Below are 27,751 nucleotides of genomic sequence, written 5' to 3'. Positions count from 1 at the left end.
ATCCTACTAAGTTTGAACAGAATAAATTGAAAACTGTAAGGAGATCTCCAGACAATAAAAGTTTACAAAGGACAGACAACAAAATACCACAATGCATTCAGTTAAAATTTATGTAGCATAGCTGAATCGACTACAGTACATAGTTATCATCTTGTGAAATTTTTGGTCTTTAATCTGTTTACCATCTTGTAACAATATTTTCAACCTTTGTGTACATAAAATTATAGTATAGTTGAAAAAATTGGTACACTACCAATGTCAGTGCTAGTATGCTCCACACTGGTATTTTGTCTGATGAAAATGACTTGTGTATTCATTGAAATGTTGATGTCACACACTAATTTATAACTGGTTGTGTTATCAGAACTTCTATTCAGCTGTAAAAGTGAATATTTTTCACTAGACGTAATTATCAATGTTTAAGACAATTGGAACATCTTGCAGGACTGTTTGATTTTTCACCCTATTGGTGTGCAGAAATAAGATGTATAACAGAACAGGGTATATGATTCCACATTGTCTAGTGAATTTTTTTTTCTACAGGTTAGTAAAAATCATATTTTTTAAAGTTACTTTTTTCAGTTTTCAATTAAATTGGTACATTTCATTTTCCTTACTTCCCAGAAACGCTCCATCAAACAATACTTTGTTGGAGCTTAAAATCTATTAATACGATAAATACATTCTGTTGACATCATGAATACATAATTTTCACTAGAACTATATTTTGTGGTTGAAATACAATCGTAGAAAATTGCTTAAATCAGAACCATGCTAAAATATCAAGTTAACAGTAAAAGTGATGAAAGCTCTCTGCAAACAAATTTAATGGACACAAAGTTTCATCAAAGGGAAAGAACTCTATAATTAAGGAATTTCAGGCCCTAAATTGATACATTGTACATCTTTTTAGAATGGCCAATGTATACAACCGACAATTTCCATCATCCTAGTTTAAATGAAAGCCAAGTCATACTCTGGACTAGAAAATCTGGACAATCACATTGTAATTGCAGGGAAGAGGGCCCTGAATTTGGTACACTGCATATTAGTTTAGTATGACCAGTCTATACACCATATTTCATGATCCTTGCTCTAACTGTAGGCAAATTTATGCTCCAAGTAAGAAAGGACAGATGGAAAGAAGGACGGACAGATTGACAAAGTGGCAACCTTATAATCGCCTGAAAATTATCAGGAAACACAATATTATATCAATTTATCACTTCATATATGAGTGAGCAAAGTCATATTGCTATGTAGTCAATGTCTACATCAAAGAGATGTATAACCAGGTTATATAATTGCGACAGTAATAGGCCATATGACTTGTAAACATTGTATTTATTATATTGGAGTGATATGATGTTTAGATTTTACAAAATGACAGGTCTGACCTTGTTTCTTCTGAACTAATGCATGGATTGTTGCTGTGCCATTTTAAACTTTTCTCCAAATTCTCTATTTTCAGGATTTTGGAGAACACTTTGATAAAACTGAGCTGCTTCACATTTTAAATCTTCAATTTCTTTCTGTAATTTTCTATTCCTTTGTATAAGTTCTGCAGTTTTCAGTGTAATGTCCATTAAACCAGAGCCCTGAAGTGCATCTGCAGTCTTTTTATACCGTTTACGTCTCAGATTTGATGACTTTGAATTTGTGGAAGGCAGTGCAAATTCTTTGAAACCAGGGATATTGGTACTGACAGCTGTGGAGGATCCCAGCTTCTGCACTTTCTCTGGCCTACAGTAAAATTCTGAAACTGCCATGTCACTTTGAGTTTTGCCTTGTAAATTGTTATCACTAAACATGATCCCTGATGTGCCTGGTATTTCGTCTACTGGTCCTGTTTTTAACATTCTCTGCAAGTGTCCATCTCCACTGGCTAGAAATGCATTTGAACAGGCATTATCTTCTGGTGCAGCCTCTAGGCCACTGGTGTCTGGGATCAGGAGGTCAGCCAGATTGGTACCAGTGTACTCCCAGCATGAGGTACCATTGTTTTCTGTTATACTGTTATCTGGGTTAGGTCCAACGTCAATCTAAAACAGGAGAAAATTGTTGATAAATAACGATAATTTCAAATCATTAGTAATTAATGCATTTCAGCATATTATATGTCTGCGATGTTAAAAGTAAGTCCTGGTCATTCACTGTTACAAACTAAGCAGCCATTCATCACAGCATGCAAAACAATCAACATCAGTATCCGAAAACCTGAGAAGTCTTTTGAAGATTTTTCTACATTTGACCCTTGTGACCATCAAAATGGGTCAAGGTCAAACTTGGTAGCTCTTCATCCCAGTATTCTAAAGGCCCGATTTGCCTATAAGTTATTTAGGAGAAGCTGTTTGAAGTGAAAAGTTGATGCCAGAGGACAAATGGATGATGGATGCCTAGCTATGACACAGAGAAGAATAATTTAGAGGGATAAGAAATAAGGTCAAAAGGACACTGTTTTGTCTTTAGCTTTTGTAACTGTCCACTGAGTCATGAAGTCATTGGCCCCTTCTCCATCACAGTTATCTACTTCTTATGTACCTGTACCCTTTCTGTGACTGACCACAGCCACTTTGTCAGACAGTGAGAAATCAATCTCATTTTCATAACAACATTTATAATGATAATTACAGGCATGTTTCCCAAAACTTATGTGGGTCAATTGGAAAATCATTTAGCTTTTTTTGCCATCTATTTAAAGATGATTTTTTTCAGATTTTGGGCTGAATATTCAGCTGTGAATGACTTAAACATGCATCATTGTTATACAAATATCAAAAGTTAACAAATTATTTGTCAAAAATGTTATGTCTATTTGAAAATTACTAAGATTTCTACAACTTTTTAATTTGAAAAAGAAAAGGTTATGCACTTTTGGAGAAAAATGGTTTTTAAACTCAACAAAGCTAGTTAATGCAAATGTCTTTGCTATAGCATTACAAAGAGATATACAGAAGGCTGTTTCTTATCACTCTATTTTATTGTTCCTTACACGACATGAGCTAAAAACATATGACAGACGATTGACAGACAATGGATGCTGGACAATGGACATCCATTATTCCTTTCATTTTTAACTGATTCATCCCAAAATATCAAAGAACATATGCATTCCTTATGACAGGCTATTACTATAGAACACTGTTACTCTGGACAGGTATGTTTTGACTTTTTACTGGTGTGATGTTTCCTTGTCTCACAATACTGATGACAGGTGGATTCCCCTCTCTAGCCAATTATATTACAAAAACAATTCACTGAAGTCATGTCAACAATTCAATCACTTCAACGATTCTAAGCACTGGGTCAACAAAAACACATACTAGTACCTAATAAAACCAGCAGTGTAAGAGAAAAATTATCATTCCACCCCTTGTTGATGAGATAATCCGCAGGAAAGATGATCAAAGTTGCGAGAAATCAGCAAGCCTCTTGATTGACATCTTTATCATCTTTCCGTCTATTTCACCTCCAAAGACGTGAAAGTGGTGAAAGATTTTATTATTCTCAATCAGATTGCCCTAAATGTCTCATTTGTAGAAATAAAAAGTTGATTAATTAATTAAAATGTTCTTAAAGAAACCAATTAAAACAATATGGTCCTAAAAACTTCAGTAAGTTCAGTTTAAGTATGTACATGAGCAGGTGCTTCTACACACCTAACAAACTAGTTTACAAGCACACTAGCTACAGTATATGTTGGAATAATCAATAACATAGAGGGTGTCAGAGAAAAACACATACTGCTTCTGGTCATCAGCTCAACAACCAGAGCTACAAAATCTCGTACCTGTGTGGGTGGTGTTGTTGCAGACTTGACTGACACTGTGGGAGTGGATGAGCCTGCAAATAACAAAGCATATTGACTTTAATTGATGACTTGGTTGTTGAGAAGGAAATGATGCTTTATAAAGTGCCTTTTAATTCCTAAATGGTTCATCAAATTGACAATGAAATATAAATATAGATCCTGTGGCAGTGAGTTGAGACAGATAGCACTCCTTTCAACAGAACTGAATTGTCAATACATCACAGAGCTACTGTATACCACACACAAATGTATGTGTCAATCTACATTTTTTCATTCTACTTAAACTGAGAGTAGACTGTTTTAAATTACAGTATAACCAATTTAAAGTCATGATAAATATGACTTTATCCCTTTCTAATACAGCTTTATCACTCTTGAGGTAAAACCCATCAACTTTGATTCTAATACAGATTTTATCATTATAGAGTTTACCAGAAATCCATCAACTTCCTTTTTATACAGATTTTATCATTATAGAGTTTACCAGAAATCCATCAACTTCCTTTTTATACAGATTTTATCATTATAGAGTTTACCAGAAATCCATCAACTTCCTTTCTATACAGATTTTATCATTATAGAGTTTACCAGAAATCCATCAACTTCCTTTTTATACAGATTTTATCATTATAGAGTTTACCAGAAATCCATCAACTTCCTTTCTATACAGATTTTATCATTATAGAGTTTACCAGAAATCCATCAACTTCCTTTTTATACAGATTTTATCATTATAGAGTTTACCAGAAATCCATCAACTTCCTTTTTATACAGATTTTATCATTATAGAGTTTACCAGAAATCCATCAACTTCCTTTTTATACAGATTTTATCATTATAGAGTTTACCAGAAATCCATCAACTTCCTTTCTATACAGATCTTATCATTATAGAGTTTACCAGAAATCCATCAACTTCCTTTCTATACAGATTTTATCATTATAGAGTTTACCAGAAATCCATCAACTTCCTTTTTATACAGATTTTATCATGAAAGTTACGGGTCTGAACTGATATCAAACATGACTATTACAAACATGCTTAGATTTCATAGGTGTACCTTTCTACACCATATCCTATGCCACTTTGTAACACCGATTTTATCATTACCTGTTTGAACTAAAATCCTAAGTGACTATTTTTTTAAATTCTGTATGTTTTCCTGTCTAAACTGAAATTCATTGTGTTTATGTGTTATTGGTCATAACAGAAACATTAACATCACTCACAATTTCAGACTTTAAATTACAGAATAGTCTAGCTAATACTGTGTCAGGGCAGCATTTTTTCTATAATCACCTAAGCAAGATGCAGGTCACAAAGAAAAAGAATAATTTATGATCATTATGCAATGTATACTACAGATACTCACAGAGGGACTCAGAAACAATGTTGAGGGTTTGAGGATGAAACTGTGGCATATCCAGTTGTAAAGTTGGTGACACCTCAAACAATGACAGTGCTTGGTCCACTGGAGTGAACGTCTGCAAGTCAATCCCCTGCAGCATCTTTGTGACGACTGTCCCTTGATTCTGACTGCTGATAGAAGTACTTGTGCTGGTAACAGTATTGGTGGAGGCGTTTTTATGCTCTGTTGTCTGACAAAGCACCGGATGGCACACAGACTTTACTGTGGATGTAGTCTTACACAGGTCTTTTGCCACACTGAGTTTGAAAGCATTTTCAGTACCTATATGTTGTACATGTGTGTTGAGACCAGCCAATACAACCTGTTGACTACTGGACTGCACTTGTTGGATACCCAAATTTACCTGCTGTCCACTCGTTCTAACCTGCTGACCTTCCAAATCCACCTGTTGACTGGTTGACTGCTGAGAATCGCCATGTTTACCTTTAGTTTGCTGAGTGAGTTGACTTATCAGGCTGGCCAATTTGGCCTGATCTGTTCTGCCACTAGTGGTTCCAGTTATACTACGTGACTGGGTCACATACTTGAGTAGTTGCTGCAGCTGGCTGGAGTTGATCTTCCCTGATTTACACAACTGCTTAGCAGTGTTTATGACACTGGATAGTGGCTCTGTAATAAAGAGAATTTAAAGAATCAAGACAAAATGTAGATATTTAAGGAGAGCTCCGAATGTTAAATGACAATAATTTTGAATTTTTTTATACTGTTTGAGACTTGTGTGTAAATTTGAAATTGATGATGATCTGTTCGCCAATTCCACATTGGTAACCTGCTCTAGAAATAGTAAAACGAAATTCCAGCTCTAGAAATAGTGAAATGAAATTCCTGCTCTAGAAATTGTGAAACGAAATTCCAGCTCTAGAAATAGTGAAATGAAATTCCAGCTCTAGGAATAGTGAAATGAAATTCCAGCTCTAGAAATAGTGAAATGAAATTCCTGCTCTAGAAATTGTGAAATGAAATTCCAGCTCTAGGAATAGTGAAATGAAATTCCAGCTCTAGAAATAGTGAAATGAAATTCCAGCTCTAGGAATAGTGAAATGAAATTCCAGCTCTAGGAATAGTGAAATGAAATTCCAGCTCTAGAAATTGTGAAATGAAATTCCAGCTCTAGGAATAGTGAAATGAAATTCCTGCTCTAGAAATTGTGAAATGAAATTCCAGCTCTAGGAATAGTGAAATGAAATTCCAGCTCTAGAAATAGTGAAATGAAATTCCAGCTCTAGAAATTGTGAAATGAAATTCCAGCTCTAGGAATAGTGAAATGAAATTCCTGCTCTAGAAATTGTGAAATGAAATTCCAGCTCTAGGAATAGTGAAATGAAATTCCTGCTCTAGAAATTGTGAAATGAAATTCCAGCTCTAGGAATAGTGAAATGAAATTCCTGCTCTAGAAATTGTGAAATGAAATTCCAGCTCTAGGAATAGTGAAATGAAATTCCTGCTCTAGAAATTGTGAAATGAAATTCCAGCTCTAGGAATAGTGAAATGAAATTCCAGCTCTAGAAACAGTGAAATGAAATTCCAGCTCTAGGAATAGTGAAATGAAATTCCAGCTCTAGGAATAGTGAAATGAAATTCCAGCTCTAGGAATAGTGAAATGAAATTCCAGCTCTAGGAATAGTGAAATGAAATTCCAGCTCTAGAAATAGTGAAATGAAATTCCAGCTCTAGAAATTGTGAAATGAAATTCCAGCTCTAGGAATAGTGAAATGAAATTCCAGCTCTAGGAATAGTGAAATGAAATTCCAGCTCTAGAAATATTAAAATGAAATTCCAGCTCTAGGAATAGTGAAATGAAATTCCTGCTCTAGAAATTGTGAAATGAAATTCCAGCTCTAGGAATAGTGAAATGAAATTCCAGCTCTAGAAATAGTGAAATGAAATTCCAGCTCTAGGAATAGTGAAATGAAATTCCAGCTCTAGGAATAGTGAAATGAAATTCCTGCTCTAGAAATTGTGAAATGAAATTCCAGCTCTAGGAATAGTGAAATGAAATTCCTGCTCTAGAAATTGTGAAATGAAATTCCAGCTCTAGGAATAGTGAAATGAAATTCCAGCTCTAGGAATAGTGAAATGAAATTCCAGCTCTAGGAATAGTGAAATGAAATTCCAGCTCTAGGAATAGTGAAATGAAATTCCAGCTCTAGAAATTGTGAAATGAAATTCCAGCTCTAGGAATAGTGAAATGAAATTCCAGCTCTAGGAATAGTGAAATGAAATTCCAGCTCTAGAAATAGTGAAATGAAATTCCACCTCTAGAAATATTAAAATGAAATTCCACCTCTAGAAATAGTGAAATGAAAATGCAGTGAGGCTTTAGTTCGTCCGATCACAAAATCTAAATTGAAATACTTATTTTACAATTAACAACTTTAGAAGGAAGATTGTAATCACAGGTTAATTGGTAGATATTTAGCGAGATATGGCCTAGAGCACTCCCCTTAGGGGCCCTACAGGCGACAAGGGTTCAGAGGTATTGCTGTTGATGTACTCTCCAAACCATCTTGTCAGAAAATCTTGTCCCTCTGAAAAGATTTTGACCTATCCCCTAATGCTAAAGTTTGAAGCGAAAGAAGAAAGATGAAAAAATGTTAATTGAATGCTTTCATCCTATCTAAGTAAATGACACTGATATTGTCTATTAAATCTATAGATTTAATCTTTCTGCCAATCTAAATATAGGGTTGAACAGAACTTCTTTAAAATCTCTTCCATGTTGATGAATAAAACAAGTTGTAATCTAGTGGGAAAAATAAAAAGAGGTGGAGGAGTCCAACGTCCTGTGAGTGGTACTAGTAGGTAGATGTATCGGTAGAACCAATGTCCTGTGAATGGTACTGGTCGGTAGATGTATCGGTAGAACCAACGTCCCGTGAGTGGTACTAGTTGGTAGATGTATCGGTAGAACCAACGTCCCATGAGTGGTACTACCGTAAAAACCCATGTAATGTCCGCTCTTTTTTTCACCCAAAATCAATCCAAAAAAGGGGGTGCGGACATTACAGAGATATAGAGGAAATGACACTTTTTTCCTTCCGACAATTCATAACATATCTCCTTGAATTGTGTTCTTAAAAGCCAAGCATACCTGATATTATCGTTCTATGGTTTTTCGTATGATGTTTCCTCAACCAAACATGATTATTTATGATTATTTATTATAGTTTCCATGGTTAATTCCTTCCATTTTCTCGTTACAGGTTCGTATTGTGTCGTCCTTCGTAATAGGAAGCATTTTGTTTGACTTTGTTCTATCACATAGCCACTGGTAAAGATTTTTTTCTATTTCTTGGAACTTTGCAGGTGTACCACGATTAGCTTTCATGCCAGCCGGCATTACGATGAGGGTATCTTTCTTTCTTCTCCAGTTTCTGACGTTCTTGTCATCAGTATCATACTTTCGGGCAGCAGCTCTGTTACCAAACTTCTCAGCATACTCGACGATCTCTAACTTTTCTTTGGCAGTGTAAGAAGTGTAGCGTTTCCCCATGATTCAAATAAATAATCTTCTGTTGGGTACCCTCGGATAAATAAATTACGGACACCACAGAAGATTGTGATTGTGTACAGTTTTCCCGTATTATTTATGTACAATGTTAGCTTGGACGTGGGCGGGTCATGTTACTGTATAGTTATCGTTAATTGGCTAATCCCACGCTGTCACTCACTCACACTTGAGGTGAGGAGACGACCCAAGCTGATTATAACACTGCTGGGCTAACCCTTATCAAAACACCAATTATCGAAATGAGGACTTGTCATACCGGTAAGCTTACTGTACCATTATGGAGAATAACTGTTGTTATAAACAATTAAGTGAATTCTTGAATGGTACCTGTACGTTATACACAATGCGACATGCTCTCGGCCATTATGACATTAGCTTACGTGAAATGAAATCGGCAGCTTCAATTTGCATTTTTTGCCCGCAGACATTACACGGAAGGTGGGTTTTTTCCCCATATTTTTGTGTCAAAAAAGGGGTGCGGACATTACACAGATGCGGACATTACTTGGGTTTTTACGGTAGTTGGTAGATGTATCGGTAGAACCAATGTCCTGTGAGTGGTACTAGTCGGTAGATGTATAGGTAGGATCAACGTCCTGTGAGTGGAACTAGTCGGTAGATGTATAGGTAGGATCATCGTCCTGTGAGTGGTACTAGTTGGTAGATGTATCGGTAGAACCAACGTCCTGTGAGTGGTACTGGTTGGTAAGATGTATCGGTAGAACCAACGTCCTGTGAGTGGTACTAGTTGGTAGATGTATCGGTAGAACCAACGTCCTGTGAGTGGTACTAGTCGGTAGATGTATAGGTAGAACCAACATCCTGTGAGTGGTACTGGTTGGTAAGATGTATCGGTAGAACCAACGTCCTGTGAGTGGTACTAGTTGGTAGATGTATCGGTAGAATCAACGTCCTGTGAGTGGTACTAGTTGGTAGATGTATCGGTAGAATCAACGTCCTGTGAGTGGTACTAGTTGGTAGATGTATCGGTAGAAGAATCCTAGGCGGATCCGAAGGATTCTAGTAGAGCTCCATAGACAATAGGTAATAACAACTTAATACAGGTTGGAGCATCAACACCAAGGATTCCGTGATCGGTAGTTTTATTGGGTTTACATGTTTCGACTAGCTAGGCTAGCCGTCATCAGAACAACGGTACAAGTATTGGCATAGCTAAGGTTAAAATTATGGTTCAGTCGTGACGTAATAACGCATTGTCTTGATCACGTGATGATAACAATACAGATTGTTACGCTATACAAAGTGAAAGGAACAAAGCTTACTATAGATTATATACATACAAAAATGGTACAGCAATGCTGTGTTCAGTTTAGCCGTGTCATGCTCAGGTAAAGCACCTGTGACCTTGAAAGTTGGTCCTGGGCCTTTTGGTTATTGAGAAGAAGTCACCAAAACATTTTAACACATTTGAAACCTGTTACCTTGAAAGTAGGTCAATGTTATTTATATTAACAAAGTTGGTAGCCCTACATCCAAGCACGCTAAAGGACTAATATCATCATCCTGGGCCTTTTGGTTATTGAGAGGAAGTTGCTTCAGTATTTCAACAAATTCGATCCCTGTGACTTTTCAAGGATATAGGTCATTCCTATTAACTAAGGGTTAATCAACTTTCAGAATTTAAGAAATGATTCTTAACTCTCAATGATGTTTCAGACCAAATTTGGTTGAAATCAATTTAAGCAATAAGAAAGAGTAGCATTATGAAGCAAAATATTGACTACCTTTCCCATTTGGGGCTGTTTCCACCCACGAGTCCTTAGAAGTCTAATAAAAATTCTGAATTTAAGAAATGATTAACCCCTCACCAATGATGCATCAGACCAAATTTTATTGAAATCAATTCAGGTATGAAAGAGGAGTAGGCTTTTAAAGAAAAAGTTTACTCATGACGAACGATGCACAATGCATGTCACACAATGCACAATGCATGTGGCACAACGACAGGCGAAGCATGATGACTAAAGGTCATCTTGATCCTTCGGGTCAGATGACCTAAAAATTCACTCTCAACATGACTATCTGCATGTTCAGGAGAAGTGGTAATGATAACACCTCTAAGAATCCATCAAAAGTGTGGCATTGGCCTTAACTTTATTTAGAATAAACTAAGGCAATGCTCTACACACTATCGCAGGTCCTGTCAATATATCATCATCTATTTAGGAAGTGGAGCAATAAGACAGCCATCAGCCACTGCATGAATGACACATGACAACACATCAAACAACATATAACGTAAGCTGTTCTGGTCCCTACAACCAGTATAATACATCACACCTGTATATCACACCACACTACTACATATCACACCACACCTCTATATATCACACCACACCTCTATATATCACACCACACCACTATATATCACACCACACTACTACATATCACACCACACCTCTATATATCACACCACACCTCTATATATCACACCACACCACTATATGTCACACCACACCTCTATATATCACACCACACCACTACATATCACACCACACCTCTGTATATCACACCACACCTCTATATATCACACCACACCACTATATATCACACCACACCTCTATATATCACACCACACCACTATATGTCACACCACACCTCTATATATCACACCACACATCTATATATCACACCACACCTCTATATATCACACCACATCTCTGTATATCACACCACACTTCTATATATCACACCACACCACTATATATCACACCACACCTCTATATATCACACCACACCACTATATGTCACACCACACCTCTATATATCACACCACACCACTACATATCACACCACACCTCTGTATATCACACCACACCTCTATATATCACACCACACCACTATATATCACACCACACATCTATATATCACACCACACCTCTATATATCACACCACACCACTATATATCACACCACACCTCTATATATCACACCACACCACTATATATCACACCACACATCTATATATCACACCACACCTCTATATATCACACCACATCTCTGTATATCACACCACACTTCTATATATCACACCACACCACTATATATCACACCACACCTCTATATATCACACCACTCCTCTGTATATCACACCACACCTCTGTATATCACACCACACTTCTATATATCACACCACACCACTATATATCACACCACACCTCTATATATCACACCACATCTCTGTATATCACACCACATCTCTATATATCACACCACACCTCTGTATATCACAACATAGCTGTATATGATAACACAGCTGTATATCACAACACAGCTGTACATTACACCTGTATAATACATCATAACTGTCTGACACATACACTTGTACATCACACCTATTTACCATCACAAATGTACACATACACTTGTACACCACACCTATGTACCATCACAAATGTACACATACACTTGTACACCACACCTATGTACCATCACAAATGTACACATACACTTGTACATCACACCTATGTACCATTACAAATGTACACATACACTTATACATCACACCTATGTACCATCACAAATGTACACATCCACTTGTACATCACACCTATGTACCATCACAAATGTACACATACACTTGTACATCACACCTATGTACAATCACAAATGTACACATACACTTGTACATCACACCTATGTACCATCACAAATGTACACATACACTTGTACATCACACCTATGTATCATCACAAATGTACACATACACTTGTACATCACACCTATGTACCATCACAAATGTACACATACACTTGTACATCACACCTATGTACAATCACAAATGTACACATACACTTGTACATCACACCTATGTACCATCACAAATGTACACATACACTTGTACATCACACTTATGTACCATCACAAATGTACACATACACTTGTACATCACACTTATGTACCATCACAAATGTACACATACACTTGTACATCACACTTATGTACCATCACAAATGTACACATACACTTGTACATCACACTTATGTACCATCACAAATGTACACATACACTTGTACATCACACTTATGTACCATCACAAATGTACACATACACTTCATCAAAAGTGTACATCATCACCGCAACTGTGAATCACTCTATCTTACAAATGGACATGTACACATTTTGTTTAATAGCAATCTAAGCCTTATGCTTTATAAATGTTGACCCAGGTTTATCAGAACTGATACAAATTGCTCGAGGTTCACCATTGATCTAAGTGGAATAAAGAAGTATAAGTTTGATCAAAATCCATTAGGGAATGAAGCTGCAAAAGCAATGACAAGGACTTTCTGAAAATAATAATGATGACTTTGATCCTCCACCCTGAAATTAAAAAGCCTCTGAGGTACAATGGTCCTGCAAGTTTGATCCACCAAGGCATGGAGCCGCCAGTGTGCTTACATAAGTGTTAGGACATACATATATATATATATATATGAATATATCCCTTGTGACATTCATAGTGAGACAATGTTATCTGAACTAATAACTATATCTGTTAGTATAGTTTCAAATGATGGTCACATATAGTCATATCTAGAATACCAATCACAGAAAACAGGATTAAAAATAACGAGATTAAACAAATTTATTAGTACTATTCTGACTGACTGGGTAGAGTTATATATATAAAATCAAATAACATAAGCCATTACCTAATGCATGGAGCCTACAAACCCATATACTGCTGTACATGTTTCTGATAATCATTACCTAATGCATGGAGCCTACAAACCCATATACTGCTGTACATGTTTCTGATAATCATTACCTAACACATGGAGCCTATAAACCCATATACTGCTGTACATGTTTCTGATAATCATTACCTAATGCATGGAGCCTACAAACCCATATACTGCTGTACATGTTTCTGATAATCATTACCTAACACATGGAGCCTACAAACCCATATACTGCTGTACATGTTTCTGATAATCATTACCTAATGCATGGAGCCTACAAACCCATATACTGCTGTACATGTTTCTGATAATCATTACCTAACACATGGAGCCTACAAACCCATATACTGCTGTACATGTTTCTGATAATCATTACCTAACACATGGAGCCTATAAACCCATATACTGCTGTACATGTTTCTGATAATCATTACCTAACACATGGAGCCTACAAACCCATATACTGCTGTACATGTTTCTGATAATCATTACCTAACACATGGAGCCTACAAACCCATATACTGCTGTACATGTTTCTGATAATCATTACCTAATGCATGGAGCCTACAAACCCATATACTGCTGTACATGTTTCTGATAATCATTACCTTATATATGGAGCCTACAAACCCATATACTGCTGTACATGTTTCTGATAATCATTACCTAACACATGGAGCCTACAAACCCATATACTGCTGTACATGTTTCTGATAATCATTACCTTATATATGGAGCCTACAAACCCATATACTGCTGTACATGTTTCTGATAATCATTACCTTATATATGGAGCCTACAAACCCATATACTGCTGTACATGTTTCTGATAATCATTACCTTATATATGGAGCCTACAAACCCATATACTGCTGTACATGTTTCTGATAATCATTACCTAACACATGGAGAATACAAACCCATATACTGCTGTACATGTTTCTGATAATCATTACCTAACACATGGAGCCTACAAACCCATATACTGCTGTACATGTTTCTGATAATCATTACCTAACGCATGGAGCCTACAAACCCATATACTGCTGTACATGTTTCTGATAATCATTACCTAACACATGGAGCCTACAAACCCATATACTGCTGTACATGTTTCTGATAATCATTACCTAACACATGGAGCCTACAAACCCATATACTGCTGTACATGTTTCTGATAATCATTACCTAACACATGGAGCCTACAAACCCATATACTGCTGTACATGTTTCTGATAATCATTACCTAACACATGGAGCCTACAAACCCATATACTGCTGTACATGTTTCTGATAATCATTACCTAACACATGGAGCCTACAAACCCATATACTGCTGTACATGTTTCTGATAATCATTACCTAACACATGGAGCCTACAAACCCATATACTGCTGTACATGTTTCTGATAATCATTACCTAACACATGGAGCCTACAAACCCATATACTGCTGTACATGTTTCTGATCATGAAGTCACCTACCTGATGCCAGTGCTACTGTAACAATGTTTGGGAATGCTGACTTGTAGAAAGAAAAGTCCGACTTGTAATTACATAAACATTGATCTGATTCTAGTATCACGATAAATCATATCCTACACAACAGCATTACATCTCCATGGTTACCACTAGCATCAGGCACGGAGATAAAATCTCAGCAGACTTACAGATGCCTAAACACCAATTTGAAGACTAATCAACTCCTATTTTTAACATTTTTTTAGATTAATTGCATCTTATAACATTCTTGATAAAAATGTTTTTGAAGACCTTCCAGAAAAAGAAATTGAACTACTGTCAATTGATAGCATAATGAATTCCAAACAAAAAAGGACACTGTAAGTCTATTCTATTAAGTCCAAGCAGAGGCTTATGTGTTAAGGCAATGTAAATGATACCAGTTAAGATTTGTCAAACTGTAATTGACCACCTGAAACATCTGGTGAAAATCTTGTCACCATGGTAAAAAAAATCCTACAGGTTTAGGAAGACAATGAATGAACATATAAGAATCTTCCTTCCCAGTCTGGTCAGCCTTTAAACAGTCTCCCACACAGTTACATGCTTTGGTACTGCATCCTGAGGTCAAGTTTGTTCCAGCATCAAAAGAATACAAAATCACTATTTCTGAAAGAGGTACCAGGAGTAAGGACTAGATACATATCCCCATAAAACAAGGCGATCACTTCTATAACCTGATGTTCCTTGGTAAGATGACATCTAGTAACGGAGAGAGTCACGCAAAGCCTGGAAACAACCAACCAACCAATTCTTTAAACTGTGATAAATGTACCATTTTTATTGCAAATGTATTCCATTTACCATATTTATCCCCCAATAAAAGCCTTGTGGTGAACACGTTACCACAAATACATGGGCTTTTTGTGATAGACTTACCCCCCGGGTATTACAGGATAGAGATGTGGAAGTACTAATTTAGGTCATACAGATAGAAAAACAGTATATGAAATAGACCAGAAGGTTTACTATCTTTATCAGTTCCACCAATTTTATGTCCCTATACTACCAGTCTTTCACTCTGAACTTGTGACAGCCAGAACGTATCATGAACGTTTTTCACTGTGATGATTTTGAAGATTTTTCTCAAATCCCAACGTGGAAGAGTTATTTTAAATTTTTCAATAAAACATGAAAGATGGCCACTTGTTCCTTATTTTGCTGACTGTATAGCTGATTGTTGTCATGGGGGACGATATTTTTTTGCTATTTCGCGTAACATTGATGTGATTATGCAAATTTAATTCATGAAATAATGAGACATACTTGTATAAGATGTGATTCTACATATAAATCATGAAATTCTAATTCATCAAAAAATACCTTGTTTGTTTCAAAGGTAAATCACAAAAGAAGAACCTTCATTATCAAATCTTTTTAAAGCAGTTACAATTACCATCTTCTATGACAACAAAATTGATCGGGGAGACAGATGATGAATGAACAAAGAGTGATGCAGTTGAAGGCATACGCCTTTTAAAATCAAATATCAGAGGACAGGCTAAAAATAAACTTTTTATGATACAATTTGTGTTTACTGTATAATTGGTAAGGCATGATGTACAAAGTATTTACGAACACATCCATCAATGGATCAAACTACAGTGTTGTTAAAGATTTTCTGTAAATAGGACCTTGACCCAACAACCCTGAAACACGATCCGTTGTGAGTTGGCAAACTTTGTCAGATACAGGGCAGATGGAGGAATGGAAGGATGGATGGATAGATCAACAGGATAGAGAAAAAAACTATAACATCCCTCCCCCCTCTTCATCCCACAACGGAGTTTCACTAATAGGGGACTAAAACTCCTCCAGAATTACTTGACCTTGACCCTTTAACACTGAAACTCAAACTCCACCATCCATGTTGTTATGATTATTTATGAGATAATGAAATTTGGACTTAATTAAACCATGATTAAAAATTTTCTCAAATTAATAATAATGACCTTGACTTTAATCGGTTAAAAAACAGACAACTCACACACAAGGATCAAGCAAAATATATATCACTGTTATCATCCAAGGTTTCATTTTGTTTCATCCATCAGTACCAAATGGACAACGCACAACCAGAAACCAAGGAGAATTTATCAATGAAATTTAAGAATGATTTATTCTTAAGTTCTCAAAAAACAGGGATTCAGAATAAAAAATGGCCAACCTAACACTTAATCATACCCCAAGCAACAAAGCAAAGTAGAGAATACTGAAATCATCCATCTGTCCATACAAGTCCTCCTACACTCCCAGGCTTCAATGAAACGTAACACATAACAAAATTTAAAGAAATTTAAGCGCCAAAGGCATGGACCCTTAGTCTGATGGATTGATATCAGGGAATGAAGGAAGTGTTAACAGCATGGAAAGGCAATAAAAAACTGTAAGATGCACATTTTGAAATTCTCCCTATTCATCACAGACACTTTGGTTTTACTTATTTTAATCAATGAAATAGTGTTCAATGACAAGGAATATGGTAGTAGCATTTTGTTCTCTAGTTATCTGTCATGCTGGTGATGTAAGTGAGATTCCAGTATGAATGTGAGTGTTTTAACTTACTCCTTCCTACCACAAATGTGTATATATGCACCAAAACCAGTGAATATATACATTTTTGTTTTTAAATCCATACCCATACTTCTTATGCCTTCAATTTCAAGACACTAGCAACTATAACAGTATAATATAGATTTCATTTTCGGGGAAAAGGGCTGTCAAATTTTTGCTTGTGATGGTGCACATGCTCAATTATTACTGGGATGCATAATCTTCACTCTCATCAGCCTAGATTATTAACCTTTATTAATGTATAATAAAACAGAAGTAAATTTGTAAAATATCTAGTTAATAAAAATAAAATTTTTAATCAATATACATCATGTTTTTTTTAATAAGATGACAATGGAAATCTTGATTATATTTTTACTCATAATTCCAATTATTTTTTTTTTAAATTAGGAAAGTACACTTGTTAAATATTACTTAACTTACACAATATTGCCTATTGGTGAACAGGTAAATACAGATAAATAATTTACCTGTACTACACAGGTACTATAGTAGAACAGATTATAATGAGACCTGTTCCTTCACAAGGAGTAGGATTCTAAAGACTTTGCCCTATTTCCCCTATTGAGCCCCTCCCCTCCTGCCCCAGGGGGCTTATATCACTGTTTATACAAACAAGATTCCCCTTCGCTAACCCTAATCATTGCGTAAGGAAAAATTTGAGATTTTCAGGTGAGAAATACCAGTACATGCATGATAAATTTACATATAGACTTATATATCTGTCTGTGATGAGCATATATGTTTTTCTTGAAATGTTCCCTATTTCTTTCTTTAATGAGCTAGACAAGCATTTTTGCAGGTATACTGATACCCAACACAAATAAAATCCAATCATTCCTGCAGATGGAGTAACATTTAAAAGAAATTGCAAAATTTGCCCTTTTGGGCTCCCCCTCGTCTGGCCCCAGGGAGGCTTCACCCATCAATCATTCAAAATTAGTTGCCTGCCCCCTTGGACACTTCAGACCTAATTTGGTTAAAATGCACTCAGTCTTTCATAACTAGTAGCAATTTATAGGAAAAGTTGACACGCTGGAAAAACGCCAGATGCCCGAGTATCCTTATAGCTCACTTAGCCATTCCAACCAGGTGAGATAATAATTTTCCTTTATTTACACTATAGTAAACTTAAACCCTCCCTAGCAGGAAGTTTGAGACCCTAGGGTCATGAAATTAACAAATTTGGTTAAGCAACTTAAAACACTCCCATCCATGAAGAGCATTGATTCTATCATATCTAGGTGTTAAAAAGTTTTTAGAAATTTGAGTCAATTTGAGACTTTTTGTCCCAACCCTCAGGCCCCTGGGGAGTAAAGACCAAATAATTCAGAATGTTTGTTTATCTTTGAATCAGATTACCTAAAAACTCACCAGATTTCACCACCTTGCTAATTTTTTGTTGATCTTCACTTGTTCCTGGCTGAGAACCATTTCTCCCTGAATGTGTAGATCCAGAATTCAAATTCTGTCCTTGGTTTTCAAACTGTTTAAACACAAGTCCTTTGCTGTTACTTAACTTTTGTTGCCTTCCATTTGCTGTTGTTTGAGAACCATCATTTTTCATGACTGAATCTGTAGATCGAGTTAACAAACTATCATCTGGAGTTTTCACCAAAGGTTGCAAGACATGTGCAGAGGAGGATCTGCATACAAAACTGCTTTCTTCATCTGTTCTGATTTCCATCTCTTCTGAGAATAATGACTGCATGTTCAGATTCATCATCAATTCTCATATTAAAGATCAAGATATTTTTCCTTGTAGACCCATCAGCTTCAGCTCACACTACAAAATGAAAGGAAACCATATGAAATCAGAAGGAAAAGTTATGAATGTATCTATAATGGTTACCTGTACATTAGGTGTTGGGTAGTTCCAGTGATATCTGTCACACATACATCAGGACCTGGTTTTGTCAGGCAAGTTGATTAGAGATCAGTATAACTGCTAAGAATTTTAAGTTTAATCTAAGGCGATTGATTTTCTATCTTCATTTCAGTCTTACAATATTACATGGCTTGACATCAGTCCTCATAAATATTTGAGCCTCTACCAAATAGAAAATGATCTTTTCCATGACCACAACATACTTACCTGTAGTTGATCAGAATTGTATGTGAAATAGAGTTTGATGTACCATGACGGCAGGTTGTGACCGAGTAATTATCACCTGTACTACCAACACACATATATATAACCAGTCAACATTTCACAACATTGAACATCATGTACTGATCCTCACTTATATGAAATTTGAAAATTCCTCTAAGAAATAGCGAAAATAATCTCAAACTGCCAAATCTTGTTGTTTATTTTGTTTTTTCTGATCAGTCCCAAACTCAAACGAACACAACAAGAGACCAAAGTGTATCAAAACTAAGAAAGCTTTTTCTCCAGTACTTTATGAGAATTAAGTCATGTTAATTCCATATTCAGCAAATGAAAAATCTTTTCTCTTCGGCCTGCATCTCAGCGATCGAGTAGACAACAAAATATCATTATCTTAAAGCAATATATATTTACAGAATGAGATGCTTACATAAGTCATGAAATATAAAAGCTCTTGTCAGCATAGTTAAAGACAATGTGATTCAGAAACACAATCTAATGGTTAAGATGAAAATGACTAGAACAAATGGGACAGGTTAATTAAATTACAGGGTTTACTTTAACACAAATGAGTCTCAATTTTTTATTCGCTTTTTGTTATTTGTATAGAATCTGCTAGTCCTTCACAAAGCCGATATATTGAAATATTTAGAATAAAACATACTTCAGTATATGCAATTGTCTCTGACATCTTTCATCTGCCTTTTCTATTTCTCTTTGTTTTCCCCCTGTATCTTACAGATATTCTCTCATGTAAAATTCATACAATCTACACGGTATGTAGGCTAGGTCTATGTAGAATGAACAATTTCCTAACAATTACTTTCTTTTTATTTTTGTTTGTCTTTACTCATGAGACTGATTAATTTATCCTCTCATTACTACCAGTGTAGTGCTGGTCTTTCTAGGGCAATACACTCAGGTCCACTGTCCTTGTATTACACACTATCCATACAATACAGGCACATGCAAATAGAAATGTGATGTGTTCCTTCCCAATTGACGTCATCACCTGATACTTGAACAAATAGTTTATTTCTTAAGTTTCTAGGGTAAACTTTGTTAGCCAAATCTAGGTACGGATAATTAATTTTGTGTCAATTTGTCAATTCATTGCATAATATAAAGTATGATTTTTAAGTAATATTGTTTCCTTTGTAGTATGTTGTTGACATATGAATTAAATTTTATCCAATATTTCAGAATGAGAGAAAAATACTCTTTCATATGTGAGGGTGAAGGATGGGTCATTTCACTCTGGAGGATACAAAATGTGTTAAAACTATCGACATTGCCACAGGTACATTTTGTGACATCTCAGGTGGAATATCCCTATCCTACACCCCTACAACCTGACACATAACAAAGTCAAATATACAGTATATATACAAGAATGTCTCATTATATCAAGTACTATACATATGGATATATGTATGTTCATGGACAATCTACGTGAGCATGAAAGTGTTGAAATGTTATCAACTGTGCAGGTGCTTTTTACAGGGGTTTAGTTGATAATTTCTGTTTACACATACAGGAAAGTCTGTGTGATACATGTATATTTTTCTAATGCTATCATAAATACCTCGCCTATAAGAAGATGGATATATGTGTTGTATCTTTTGAGACACATTAATTATCAGTATGTGAACACAATTCACTGTAAGTTGGTTTCATTCTTTTTTCTGGTATGTGGATAGGTTTGTGTATGGTTGCATGAACATAAACTGATGCATACATTTTGTACATCACATGTGGAAGTAAGTATAGGCAGAGGAGGTAATTTGTACATGAGGAATTATGAAAACAACATATTCACAGGTGGAATTGTAACTAACTGTAAAATGGGTATGTAGGGATGTGTGGTAAGCTTAAGTGGATGAACAATCTCGGTTGCCTTTTGTACATTGTATTGTACAAAATATAGCAAATAAAAAATTACAAAAGTAAATGAATAAATGAAACAAAAAAATTAAAAAATTAAAAAACAAGAGATCCCAGAGGGATCTTGGCACCCACCATTTGAGGTCTGTTTTCAGTTCTTGAAGATTTGGTTTTTTTTTATTTGTTACAGGTGTTGTAAATGTACTCAATGATGGCACAAGATATCTTTATTAAGCACCTATTAGCAAATATCATTTGAAAAAGATCCCAAAGTATTATTAGATAGCAGTCAGTTACTGTCGACATCCAAGATGGCTGCCTGTGGGCCACCTTGATTTCAAATCAGTCCAAAAAAGGTACAATGCACAACTAGGGACCAAGAGAAACCAATATCTATGAAATATCAGAAGGATCCATCCAGTACTTCCTCAGATATAGCAGTAACAAGATTTTACTCTCAAAATCCAAGATGGCTGCCTGTCAGCCATCTTGAATTCGGATCAGTCCAAAAAGGTATAATGCACAACTAGGAACCAAAGGGAACCTGCATATGAAATTTGAGAAAGATCCATCCAGTACTTTCCAAGAAAGAGCAGTAACAAACTTTTACATCCAAATTCCGAGATGGCCACCTGTCGGCCATCTTGAATTCGAATCAGTCCAAAAAGGTACAATGCACAACTAGGGACCAAGGGAAACCAATATCTATGAAATATCAGAAGGATCAATCCAGTACTTCCTCAGATATTTCAGTAACAAGATTTTACTCTCAAAATCCAAGATGGCTGCCTGTCAGCCATCTTGATTTTGGATCAGTCCAAAAAAGGTATAATGCACAACTAGGAACCAAAGGGAACCTGCATATGAAATTTAAGAAAGATCCATCTAGTACTTTCCAAGAAATAGTGGTAACAAACTTTTACTTCCAAAATCCAAGATGGCCACCTATCAGCCATCTTGAATTCAAATCAGTCCAAAAAAGATACAATGCACAACTAGGCACCAAGGGGAACCTGCATATGAACTTTGAGAAAGATCCATCCAGTACTTTCCAAGAAATAGCGGTAACAAACTTTTACTTCCAAAATCCAAGATGGCCACCTGTTGGCCATCTTGAATTCGGATCAGTCCAAAAAAGGTATAATGCACAACTAGGGACCAAGGGGAAACTGCATATGAAATTTGAGAAAGATCCATCCAGTACTTTCCAAGAATAAGCGGTAACAAACTTTTACTTCCAAAATCCAAGATGGCCACCTGTCGGCCATCTTGAATTTGAATCAGTCCAAAAAAGGTACAATGCACAACTAGGGACCAAGGGGAAACTGCATATGAAATTTGCAATTAGTAGGGTGTAGAAGTTCCAGTGATTAGTAGTGTGTTTTAGTGATTAGTAGTGTGTTCCAGTGATTAGTAGTGTGTAGAAGTTCCAGTGATTAGTAGTGTGTAGAACATTGATCATCGCAACTTCTTGTCAAAGTGATTAATCATCCTGATTTAAAAGAAATCAAACGAAACCAGTGAGAGCTCTCCAGTCAATAACAACATTTGAAAATCATCAGGGGAAGTTACTCTTCCATATGCAATGTAATCAAACTACTTTTCAAATCTTTTTACAGGCATATATAAATGAGCCATCTTTAGTCAAGAATGCTCTATGTAAAATTTAGTAGTGTTTTAAAGATTTTTCTCGACAAGTTATAACTGAAGTGTACAGACAGATAGATTAACAAGGGATGCAGTGGCTGTGCCATCACATCAGTATAATCATATCAACTGATCACATGTTGGTCCTTTTGATTATGTGTGCTAGAAAATCCATTAAGCATTATAGCATTTCCCCAACACATATATATTAGTCAGAATTCGGATCAGTCCAAAAAAGGTATAATGCACAACTAGGGACCAAGGGGAAACTGCATATGAAATTTGAGAAAGATCCATCCAGTACTTTCCAAGAATAAGCGGTAACAAACTTTTACTTCCAAAATCCAAGATGGCCACCTGTCGGCCATCTTGAATTTGAATCAGTCCAAAAAAGGTACAATGCACAACTAGGGACCAAGGGGAAACTGCATATGAAATTTGCAATTAGTAGGGTGTAGAAGTTCCAGTGATTAGTAGTGTGTTTTAGTGATTAGTAGTGTGTTCCAGTGATTAGTAGTGTGTTCCAGTGATTAGTAGTGTGTTCCTGCGATTAATAGTGTGTTCCAGTGATTAATAGTGTGTTCCAGTGATTAGTAGTGTGTAGAAGTTCCAGTGATTAGTAGTGTGTTCCAGTGATTAGTAGTGTGTTCCAGTGATTAGTAGTGTGTTCCAGTGATTAATAGTGTGTTCCAGTGATTAGTAGTGTGTTCCAGTGATTAGTAGTGTGTTCCAGTGATTAGTAGTGTGTTCCAGTGATTAATAGTGTGTTCCAGTGATTAGTAGTGTGTAGAAGTTCCAGTGATTAGTAGTGTGTTCCAGTGATTAGTAGTGTGTTCCAGTGATTAGTAGTGTGTTCCAGTGATTAATAGTGTGTTCCAGTGATTAGTAGTGTGTTCCAGTGATTAGTAGTGTGTTCCAGTGATTAGTAGTGTGTTCCAGTGATTAATAGTGTGTTCCAGTGATTAGTAGTGTGTAGAAGTTCCAGTGATTAGTAGTGTGTTCCAGTGATTAGTAGTGTGTAGAAGTTCCAGTGATTAGTAGTGTGTAGAACATTGATCATCGCAACTTCTTGTCAAAGTGATTAATCATCCTGATTTAAAAGAAATCAAACGAAACCAGTGAGAGCTCTCCAGTCAATAACAACATTTGAAAATCATCAGGGGAAGTTACTCTTCCATATGCAATGTAATCAAACTACTTTTCAAATCTTTTTACAGGCATATATAAATGAGCCATCTTTAGTCAAGAATGCTCTATGTAAAATTTAGTAGTGTTTTAAAGATTTTTCTCGACAAGTTATAACTGAAGTGTACAGACAGATAGATTAACAAGGGATGCAGTGGCTGTGCCATCACATCAGTATAATCATATCAACTGATCACATGTTGGTCCTTTTGATTATGTGTGCTAGAAAATCCATTAAGCATTATAGCATTTCCCCAACACATATATATTAGTCAGAATCGAGATATCAAAAACTTCTCTGTCAGTCTATCAACATGTGTTAGTGGATTTATTTGATTTAGTTTGATTTCATATTGTCCAACACTCTATCAACAACCATGACGATTTCAGACAGGGAGGCATAATCAATGCTGATCTTTAATATACATCCTTGTCTCAGGAAGGTCTCTTTTATATCTCTGTACTATCAGCCTTAATCTGGCATGTTAACCTATTTCTTAGTCCCAATGGGGGTTCTGACTATATATATCCGCTGTTTTAGCTTAAAGGTTTCAAGGTTTTATTCAATCACTCTGACACACTTATATGTGTAACAAGAGGTCACATACATATAATTAATATGATACATGGCATGTGATAATAAGTACAAAATTACAACATTTTCTGTAAATAATGATAATCACTTTTACATAATTACAAAGAGAAGAGAGCACAACCGGGTAAAGAAATTAACTCAATAATTCATCAACTTTTTCTATAAATCTAAAAAATTTTGTGAAGGTTTTTACATTGAATATATCAAACAAACGTTGCATTTTAATTTGACTTGATAAGTGAAAGAATATTTTGGTATATATTTCTCTCTTAAACGTTTTACCGATTCATTTTGGCAATTAAATAGTGAAATTCATCTCCAATGTCGGAATTACATAAAGTACAGGTTCTCTCTTGTCAAGGAATACCTAACCATTTCCCTGTTTCTACAGGTAAATGCATATTTGAAAAACGAAACTTGCACATAATTTCCCTATCTTAAGTATTTAACTTATTAAAATACTTTTCTTGTGCAAATTTTGTCTTAAAAAAATGAAATGTGACTGCCCTTTAGATGAGATATGGTCATCATCGAACCATATCTGTATATATTGATCCTTTAGTCTATTTTTTCACTAATATCTTAATTTCATTTATAGAAAAGGAACATGTAGATTGATAGTACCTGACATAATTCAGGCCAGTTAGGAACAGAATTTGTGAGCTATTTACATGATATGGTTCCATTTTTTGTAACGTATACATTAACTTATAGATAATACTTGATAACTTAATGGCAGTAATCCCAGTTCACCATGAACAAAGAAATCAGCTGTGTTTTTACTTATGTTAAGTATATTTTTAAAAATTTGCGCATGGATTTTTTCTATAATATTTATATTTTCAAACCCCCCAAATTTTTGATGAATACAGGAGAACTGGCATGATTACTGAATCAAATATTTTCAACTGTAAATCAACTGGTAGTGATGTGTTTCTTAATTTCTTATAAGACTGCAAAAACCGATTTCTGTGCTTGTTCAACAACCTTTCTCCTTGCTTTAAAAAAGCTACAGTTTAAATAAATAAAATACACAAGGAAAATGGGAGTTCTTATGCATGTTCAAATTCGTCTAATGCTACATTTTTCTTACCAAGAAACGTTTCTAAATCATTTAAATAAATTGCAAACAAAAATGACGCTAACCTTTAGCCCCTTTTACTTTCATCTCACAATCGAACATATCCGACTGTTCACATCCATTTTTAACACGTGGTTTGGTATTACCGTATAGCTTAAAAATAACTTTTCCCCGTGATTTTCCTTTTACGAAGTTTTTTCCACAGACCGACTCTACACACAGAATCGAATGCTTTAGTAAAATCGATGAACGTACGATATAAAGTTTTCCCTATTGAAAAATATACCGAAATTAGGGAATACAGGACCCAGTTAGACAGAACCCTTCGGAATATACGTAATGGGGTGTCAGGTCACAATGTCTTATCATGAAATTAGTGATAAATACTTATACCTTAAGAACGATACACGGTGCCCATGCCTTTATTGATTTATATGCCTATAAAACGTATGGTCAGGTGGTGATTTGATACACTCCAGATTTATCACATCTAAAAATCCTTCTGCATAGGAAATACTAGCTTCATTCTTAGAGGAGGTTCTATAAAGAAGAAATTATCAGAACAGAAGAGAACGGAACGGAAGAGAGTATGTAATTCATTGTAATTGGTCTTCCAAACAACATACCAGATTCTACTGCAGACGCACTTTTGACGGATCGGTCGTCCTTCACCTTTGCGGTATCTGAGGAATAGTAGAGCTTCCGAAATCGAATATAAGCTGGATTTTGATTGGACGAGTCATACTCTGACTGTTAAGGGTACGTTCTCGATCATTTATTGCGGTTTCCAGTTACTCCAAGTAATTGTTACTTTTAGGAAAACTGCTTCACATGAAAAGCAGAATAAAAAGACGGTACTGTGATATACGTACCAAAGAATTTACAACTTAATAAGGGCATTTTGTTCAAATCGTTTTAGTACTTTTCATTTCCACAGTTGATTAGATCGCGGCCCATGTTTATGGATTTGTATTGACGAGACTAGCTCTTTTTTCAATATCAAATATCGATATGCCTTGTATGCTCTCTTCCAGTTAGGATTCTTGTCATTATTTACCAGTGAAACCAAAGCTGCTGTATGTGATCCTAACAATTCTTTGACATAAACTATAGGAAAAGTCTTAGTCTCCGTTGAGACCGGCATTTGATGAAATGTGACGGACAATCTAATATACCTATAATATATAACATTTTACTTGAATATTCGGCTTTACATGGTTATAAAAATGGCCATGGTGTTGCATGAAGTTGTCTTCAAATTTGGAAGAGATAATTACATTTTCAGTCACCAACATTTTTCATATACCTGATCTTTTAACCAGAACCTTGAATGTGGGTCAAGGTCATTCCTCATTTGAACAAATTTTTTAGCCCATTATAGCTTACTATGGGACAAATGCCAGTTGAGTTGTAGATATTGAGTTGTTGTTTTAAGATTTTGTGGGCACACATCATTCATGAGAACACAATCGTTCTAACCAGCATGCACCACACTAGATAACAGTACCCTGGGGCTCTTGGATATTGACATGAAGTTGTTTAAAGATCTTCACACATTTGACTCCTGATGTGTGTCAAGGTAATTTCTTTGAACAGATTTGAAAGTCCTCCATTCCAGTATGCTACATATGTATCAGTGTCCTGGACCTCTTGGCTATTGAAAATTTGTTCAAATTGATGACAGATGCATCATTACAG

General features: G+C 35.6%; 1 protein-coding gene across 1 annotated transcript; it reads right to left on the bottom strand.

The window, feature by feature from the left end:
- Positions 1 to 92: 92 nt before the first annotated feature.
- LOC132550514 (uncharacterized) lies at positions 93 to 26,704 on the bottom strand. Its single transcript, XM_060214585.1, has 5 exons — positions 26,680 to 26,704; positions 18,926 to 19,337; positions 5,184 to 5,849; positions 3,791 to 3,843; positions 93 to 2,042 (listed from the first exon to the last, which is right to left on the bottom strand). The coding sequence occupies exons 2-5, from the start codon at positions 19,275 to 19,277 to the stop codon at positions 1,413 to 1,415; spliced, it is 1,701 nt and encodes a 566-aa protein (XP_060070568.1). The 5' UTR covers positions 19,278 to 19,337; positions 26,680 to 26,704; the 3' UTR covers positions 93 to 1,412.
- Between the last annotated feature and the right edge of the window lie 1,047 nt (positions 26,705 to 27,751).

The sequence above is a fragment of the Ylistrum balloti genome, unplaced genomic scaffold (assembly GCF_031769215.1).
Source record: "Ylistrum balloti isolate Yb309-2 unplaced genomic scaffold, AGI_CSIRO_Ybal_v1 Utg370126, whole genome shotgun sequence".
Classification (NCBI taxonomy): domain Eukaryota; kingdom Metazoa; phylum Mollusca; class Bivalvia; order Pectinida; family Pectinidae; genus Ylistrum; species Ylistrum balloti.
The sequence above is the reverse complement of the archived record's forward strand: the minus strand, read 5'-3'. Positions and strand labels throughout refer to the sequence as shown.

Coding starts and splice junctions, on each gene's coding strand:
- LOC132550514 (XM_060214585.1), bottom strand. CDS start 19,277: ATGATGAATCTGAACATGCAGTCATTATTCTCAGAAGAGATGGAAATC. Junction 5,850..18,925: donor TAGCAAGGTGGTGAAATCTG/GTGAGTTTTTAG, acceptor TCTTTATTACAG/AGCCACTATCCAGTGTCATA. Junction 3,844..5,183: donor CATTGTTTCTGAGTCCCTCT/GTGAGTATCTGT, acceptor TGTTATTTGCAG/GCTCATCCACTCCCACAGTG.